This window comes from Montipora foliosa, chromosome 13 (genome assembly GCF_036669935.1).
Source record: "Montipora foliosa isolate CH-2021 chromosome 13, ASM3666993v2, whole genome shotgun sequence".
Classification (NCBI taxonomy): Eukaryota; Metazoa; Cnidaria; class Anthozoa; order Scleractinia; family Acroporidae; genus Montipora; species Montipora foliosa.
In genome coordinates, this window is record NC_090881.1 from 30,718,155 (window position 1) to 30,725,654 (window position 7,500).

General features: G+C 37.8%; 2 protein-coding genes across 3 annotated transcripts in view; one reads left to right on the forward strand and one right to left on the reverse strand.

Annotated features, from left to right (window-relative positions):
* Positions 1-635, reverse strand: part of LOC137983458 (uncharacterized) — a 2,466-nt gene extending 1,831 nt beyond the window's left edge. The window contains exons 1-2 of the mRNA XM_068830637.1: positions 613-635; positions 1-255 (exon numbers count right to left, since the gene is read on the reverse strand). The exon at positions 1-255 is cut by the window's left edge and continues 1,831 nt beyond it. Of these exons, the coding sequence (XP_068686738.1) occupies positions 1-255; positions 613-635 (278 nt within the window). The remainder of the gene's footprint in view (positions 256-612) is intronic.
* LOC137982690 (cohesin subunit SA-1-like) overlaps positions 1-7,500 on the forward strand; it is a 60,849-nt gene that overhangs the window by 37,052 nt on the left and 16,297 nt on the right. For both annotated transcript variants that reach the window (XM_068829824.1, XM_068829823.1), the window contains exons 18-28: positions 912-982; positions 1,087-1,146; positions 1,711-1,759; positions 1,916-2,100; positions 2,993-3,082; positions 3,165-3,224; positions 6,281-6,349; positions 6,432-6,503; positions 6,592-6,665; positions 6,862-6,946; positions 7,430-7,500. The exon at positions 7,430-7,500 is cut by the window's right edge and continues 10 nt beyond it. In XM_068829824.1, coding sequence (XP_068685925.1) covers positions 912-982; positions 1,087-1,146; positions 1,711-1,759; positions 1,916-2,100; positions 2,993-3,082; positions 3,165-3,224; positions 6,281-6,349; positions 6,432-6,503; positions 6,592-6,665; positions 6,862-6,946; positions 7,430-7,500 — 886 coding nt within the window. The remainder of the gene's footprint in view (positions 1-911; positions 983-1,086; positions 1,147-1,710; positions 1,760-1,915; positions 2,101-2,992; positions 3,083-3,164; positions 3,225-6,280; positions 6,350-6,431; positions 6,504-6,591; positions 6,666-6,861; positions 6,947-7,429) is intronic.

The following is a 7,500-nucleotide window of genomic DNA, read 5'->3' on the forward strand; positions in this document are numbered from 1 at the left end:
ACGATATCATCGCGGCGTTTTAGTTGTTTAATGGCTGTCAAAAGCTGTTTAGGAGGACTCGGACCTTTACGGTTGATGTAATTGAGAGCTATAGATCTTAATGTGGCAGCAGCCAGTTCCTTAGAGTTCTCACTGTTTAGATGCCGTTCCAAGTTCCAGTAGGCCTTCTCAAAGCTCGCCTTAATCTCAATGTTTGAGATACGCTGGGGTATGGCGAACTTTAAGCCTCGACAGAGAACCAATTTCTGAAAGAAACTGAGTTCATACGAGGAGAGGATAATAAAGATATGTTTAAAATAGCATTGTAACAGGTGTTTGACAATTTTGATGTGAATCTCCGTAAAAACAAAGGATTTTTAACTTCCCTTCCATGTATTCCTATTCTGGAATACAGTCAATCGAACGCACCCTTAATTAGGTTAGCTACCTGAGAGCTGGCTTGATACCTCAGTTGGTAAATTAAGTGCAGTGCATTTTCCTGGTCATGGGTTCAAATCCTGTTTACTGTGATTTTCATAATTCTGCAGAATCTCATCTTCAAGTGCCAACGGCCATACTGCATTTTGGCTTCCATTAATCAAACTAAATCAATTGATGCGTGACATAACCTACCAAACAAAAAATTTGGTTCCCATGGTACATTCGTAACTCAACAACAATAGAAAGTGATGGAATAGGCACAGATCTTGTTACTGAAAAACCTCTTTGGAGGTGGAGTTGATTTTCCCAGCTATGTTTGAAAATTTGATTGGTGGAAGCCAAAACGCAGTTTGGCGCTTAGCCCTTGGTGAGATTCTGCAGAATTATGAAAACCGCAATTAGGCTGGATTTTTTTCAAACTTGCTTTCCTACATGTAACTGCGATGATCTGTGTGACTTTCATTTCATGATGAAGGTTTCATAATTTGCAGGAAAGAAAGCTGATCAAGAGGTCAAAGTGGTCCAGTTAAAGAAACTGATTGAGTTCTTTCTTGTCAGTGAGGTAAGTAAAACACTCATGTAATATTCTCTATTTTATGTAGGATGTGAAATAGAGAAAAGAATTAAGCTTTCACTTCATCTTAAAAAACTGTTTTTTTCATACAGGTTCACAATCATGCTGCATACCTAGTTGATAGCTTGTGGGAAACTATGGATATTTTAAAGGTAGGCTTTTGCTAAATTGTATTTTACAGGTATAATAGGGTTAAATACAATTTAACTTAGTTAACGACCAGGAGCAAGTTGCACAATTTGTCTGGCATGGCGTTGCGTTGCGTGGCATTAGCTTTAGGGTTTATCAGTATTTTGGGGGTTAGCCTGCAGCGTTTTTTAGCGTGTGCATGTGTTATTTGCATGTGGGGCTTTTCTGTGGCGTCTTCTGGCAGTTCTAGCAGTCAGAGGTTCTTTTGCATATTATGCGTGCACCTTGGCATGTCCTTGTGGTTCTGCTTGGCTCAGCGTTCGGTGTGTTGGCGCTCGGGTGCTTTGACTGGTGCTGGATTTGGGGTCTGGTGTGGCGGGCGGGGCTCGTGGCTGGGTTGCGGGTAGGGCAGGCTTATGGGGTGTTCCACCGACCTGGGTTTGGGTCGTTGGTACCAGTCCCCAGATGCTTGAGCACCCAACCTCCATTTGCGACACAGGCATTAACTCTGTTAGATTACTGTCATGTGTTTATGTGTAATGCCTCAGCTAAAAAATTCATGTTTGTAGTAATATTTTAATTATCAGGACTGGAAGTTGATGACTGACATGTTATTGGATAAGTCTGATAGACAAGGTAAATGAGCAAGTGTCTGTCTGAGCTACACAAACATGGTTTGGCTTTTAGAAATTCCTCTTTCCCTTTTTAGGGCACTTGTGTTAACAGTTTATGTTTTGTAAGTCTTCTATTTCTTGGTACACTGAATTGCTTGAGTTTGTTATCACCTTCTAGTGTTAAATGACAGTGAAGAAATGGCTCTTATTGACACCTTGGTGTGTGCATGCAAGCAAGCTGTCACTCGACAGGGTCCGCCAGGAAGAACAGTACGGAAAAGCAAAGAAAAGAAGGCATCTGTGGATGATAGGAAAAATCTCAGTGCTCATTTAATGCAGACAATTCCACGCTTGTTAAACAAGGTACAAACTGATATTTTTTGGGTGCCATGTCAGGGATGGCACCAGGACTTTTCAGTCTGGGTCCTGGTACCTGCATGTTCGGCCAAAATGGGGTCCGAAGCATTTTACGGGGGTCCCAAAATCTTGGTGACTCTCTGCAACAAAAAGAGTATCTTAGGAGAAAGAGAGAGTAACAAACTTACTAGTCTTGTTCTTTGGACAGTAATGAGTGCTGTTACTAGCGAGTTCTTTCCAGGTTACAAATCATAGATAGCTTATGGCCCAAATTCCTTGTTTGCAACCATCCAAACTCTTTCAGCCAATTTTAGCCAAAAAATCTTTATGTAAGAATGACTGTCTTCAACCTTTCTCAGTTCCTTTTCAAGAAGTGTGAGCACTTGTATTTCTCAATCGATAAACTATCAATGAGCAAACAAATGGTGGGAGCTCAATTAAATTTCCCGGATGTATGGTCATCTCCACCAGTCTCCTTTGCATGGCGAAATTACTTCGTTTATTATTATTATGATGATGATGATTATTATTATATTATATTTTATTTTATTTTTTTATTTATTTATTTAGTATTTTTTTTTTGCATCTTGCCAAGACAACAATATACTGACAATGCAAAGCAAGTTGTGTGAGATATTTAAGTCAGTGTCTTGCGTCCTGGAACGCAGTAAAATTTTGATGATGCATTTTTTGGAATCTATTTGCGTACAAATGCACGATTTCTGCGTTAACACGATCCCTGCATGTTGTAATCAGTTTAACTTTACTAGCATGTCTGAAAGTATCAGTATTGAAATTTATAGCTTATTTAAAAATTCACTGAAGGAAAACTAATTTATCATGTGAAAAATAATAAACATTTTTGTTCTTTTCATTTTGGGGTATTTCTCATTTTCAGTTCGGAACAGATGTTGAAAATGTTGTAAACCTAGTTTCAGTTGCACAGTACTTTGATTTGGAGGAATATGGACAAAGAAGGCTCGGAAAGGTTTGTAAATACAAACTGTGATTTGTATAACTGTTAATTCGTTATGTTAATCTAGAGCACTCAAATGTATTTTTTTTTCCAGCATCTTGATGAACTTCTGGTACAACTAACTGACATAGTTGAAAAGCATTCTGATACCAGTGTAAGTTCCCAGGCTTTCTTTTTTCCTTTTAAATTCTAGTATTTGAAGTGCAGGCTATAGACAAATGAGAGAAGTGAACCTCGCGCTTAGCTGGACAATTTATCATAGACTTTAATAGTAACATCCCCAATAGGCTTTTCAGAAACTATTTACAAATTAATGTGAAGAACTTAATAAAGAGTAAGAGAGTAGTAAAACATTCAAGTGTTAAAGAAATGACATACTAAATATATTATGCTAAAACTACAAACGTTTAGGTTACTTAAAAGTAAATTACAAAGTGCTCTGAGTATGAAGATATTCTTTTATAGATGCCTTGAACTTTCTAAGAGCAGGTCTCTTCTGCTATGCTTTATAAATTATTATCTAGTCTGTTCCAAATGCTTGTCACTCTAAAGACTAAAGTATGTTGGCCTGAAGCAGTTTTAAAAGAGTGTACATGAAGCGAATCACGCTTGAGAGTGAAGCCATCATGTATGTTGGAGGGTTTGCAAAATTTACTGCAGAGGTAGCTTGGGGCTAGACTGTGTAAACCTTTATAAGCCATTACCAAGTCTCTGAATAGTAGTAATTGTTTAACAGGAAGCCAGGTAAGCTGGCAAAGTAAAGGTGTTACGTGGTCGTATTTCTTAGATTTGTAACTACTTTACAAGTGAATTTTTGGATTGATTGGATCTCTTAAGTGCCAGAGGTATTTGACCATGTAGAAGAGCAATAGAGCATTTTTTACTAGGGATCAAATAGAGAGTTTTTGAGTCGAAACTCACATTAACTCTGTTAATTTGACTTAACTTAGAAAAGCAGGGAGAGACTACTTTTGAAATGTGCACGTTATAAGTTAAATGTGGGTCAAGAATGACACCCAAGTCCTTGACTGTGGCAGCAGGCATTAAAAACTTGCCAAGAAAGGTCTCAATAGGAGTGGAACGTAATCCACTTATCAGTTGCCTGGTTGTTGTTTTCACAGCACCACCTTGCTATGTTGCGCAGGTGATCTTTGAGTTTCCGAATGGCCGAATCTATATCTGACAGGGGAAACGACAAGAACACTTTCGAGTCGTTGACTTATAAATGACTGCAGGCAGCATGTTTGAGTTGCATCGGTAGATCGTTCAAATAGATGCAAAACAATAGTGGCGAGAGTATAGCACCTTGGGGTACTCTGTGTGTAATTGGCAGAGGGTCAGATAGAGTAGAGGCTATTTGGGTAGACTGAGAGCTCTTGAACCAGTTAACAAAAGCAAGTGAGGCACCCACCGTAAGAAGTTTGTGAAGCTGTTTTAGATGGTCAATACTGTCAAAAGAATGCTTTAGAAAGATCCAATAGGACAATAGCAATAAGCCTCTTATCCATGGCTTCTAAGATGGAATCAGTGATGTAAATGTTTATGGTCTTGGTAGAGTGGAACTTTACAACGTTTCTGTTCTGGTGGGGGACAGCCACTTATTGTATAAGGTGAGTGACAAACTGCTCGAGGACAATAATTGTCCAAGAGCAGTTTGTTTCACAAACCTTTGAGACAACAGATAGGAGTGATAAAGGTCGATTGTTAGGTGCTTCTTCCTAATGGTCTCCTTCTTTGAGGGTAGCTATAATAATAAGCATTATAGTTCACCACTAAATTTTCCTTTGTCGTCATTGGTCAAAACTGATCACGTGGTACGATCTCGCGCGGGCACTATCTGTCAATAGAATGCCCTAGGGCGACTATCAGACGATAGTGCCCGCTCACTGCAAGTGGCTCATCAAAGACAGCTTTCTCCTACAGTTTTTTTTAAGTAAGATGAAAAGATTTATCGTCCCATGTCGATTTTAGTTAAAAGAGAGCAAGAGAAGTATTTTTTAGGCTGAAAACTGCAGTAAACTACTTTACTGTAAAACGTCAAGCGGGCGCAGAAGTTTCAAGATTCGAGGTTTCCTCTTTAGAAGTTTTCTTCTTTAGAAGTCAACAGTTGACATATAAAATTGTTTATACATGTATAGATGTAATATCATCTGAAGAGGATACAACAGAAAATACGTAACACCTAAGCGCTCCCTAGCAGTTAGAAATTTTGATAAATAAATTCTTGTCGTTTTCAGTTTTGAGGCATGGCGCTACAGGAAAATTTAGTGGTGAACAATAAAGACAATAGAGTGTTTATGTCTCGGAACTATCGGTCTGATAGTTGCCCCTTGGAAATTTGATGTTCTTAAAACTAGCATATTTGTTTTAAGAACATCAAATTTCCGCGGGGCAACTATCAGCCGATTGTTCCTCGACAGAAACACTCTATTGTTTAAATAGTATTATAAAATTATGACTAGCTCCGTAAGCAGGCAATATGAACCAAATCCCGCACTTTGATTGGCAACCAGAGCAGGCAAGATGGAGCAATATTGCCCGCTCTGGATTTCTCGCTTGGTCCCGCAAGATCAAAGATCTCTTTTTTGTGGTGTTTTATCCCAATCATATAATAAATCCTTCATTGACCAAGCTTGTTTGGTCAAGGTGGCTGGATATTGGCCTCATTCTTTTTTTCCGTGTTTTTGGACCGAGGCACGCAAAAAAAGAACTTGGCCAATATCCAGCCATCTTGACCTCACGCTTGATCAATAACGCATATATATTGTTTCTGATAGAGTAGACACCTGAAAAATTCAGGTGGCTTTAACTGGATTCAAACCCGTGACCTGTGTAATGCCATTGCAATGCTTTACCAACTGAGCTATGAAGCCACTCAACTGGGAGCAGGTTAATTTGTTGGGCTTATTTGTTCTTGTGAAGGGCTCAATGAATGATAATAAAGGTATATTTGAAGAGGACAATAATTGTTGCTTAAATTGTCCAGCTAATTGCGAGGATCATTTCTTTCATTCATGCAGGTTGTACAGTGTTGCAAACATGTAACAACCACATTAGATCCTCACTAGCCCCTCTTCTTTACCTTATTTCATTGTGTTTTTGATCAGTCATTGCAAACATACTTCATTTTACAGCCCTCTTCATTAAGCTGAATTTCTTTGGAGTAAATATTTGTATTTGTTACATGGTTAATGTTGAATGTTTTATCAGGTTTTGGATGAATGTGGAAAAACCTTTAGAACTCTCACTAATAATGAATACGCTTTGGCATCCACTGCAGTGAGTACATCATCATGATCTCTGTTTACACTAGTTTTTTAAGAGTGTCCACAAAATGTAACAAAATGTCTTTCTTTTGCAGGATGTTTCCAAAAACAAACTTGTTGATTCATTTGTGGCGAAATTCCGACAACACCTTAAGGATGGATTAGCAGTTAGTTGATCAACTTGTTCTTTGTCCTCTCAGTTCTTATAATTGTACTGTAATTTTTTGATATGCTGTTTCTTCAATGCCCATTTAGGATGATGGGGATGAAGATGACCAAGACAGATTTGCACTTCATGTGAACATTGCAAGAATAGCCTCATTTTATAAGTAAGCAAGAAATGCTCTGGTACACTGTACATGTACATTGTTCAAATGCAAATTTGTGCATTTAGCATTTAAAGGATGATATTTGAAGTACATTTGCTTGCTCTCTGTGGTGGTAAAACTAAAATCTAGTTCTCTTTGCTGATTTTAACATGCGTCATGTTTTGTACATGTAAACTGTGCATAACTATGGTTGCAGGTCACATAACCTCAACAAGTGGGATCTACATGATGATCTATCACATATTATTAATCATGCATCCAAAAACACTGTACCTGATGAGGTGAGAGCTAGATTGACAAGGAATTGTTGAAAATTGTGCTGTTTGTTTTGCTGAAGTCAAGTCCTAAGTATCTAGTGTGATTGCATTGCATTATTTTAAGTTGTTCACCGGTGATTGTTTTATCTGTCAGAAGAGGTTCATGTTTCATTTTTGGTGATTGGTTTTAATGAACAACATCTTGATCATGGGTCAGGAAATTGTGTTTAAATCTTTGGAGATCATTTACATGTATGAGCATTTTTGGGACTTCACACACAATAAAAGGGTATAAAACCAAGAGTGACTAGTCAAAGTCAACTTTTTTCAAAAGAATAGCAACAGCTTTAATCATATTGAGTTTTCAAAAATATTCATGTTATGTGACGTGTATTCAGTAGACAGTGATAACAGGATCTAGTTTATTATAATGTACAATAATACTCTAGTAATTATGACAACATCGTAGAACATTTAGGGGAAAAAAGCATTTAATATACTTTTTAGATTATGGAGCTGACACTTTCAAGTATGCAGATGCTTCTTGTTTGGAGTCTGACAGAAATTGATGAGGAAGA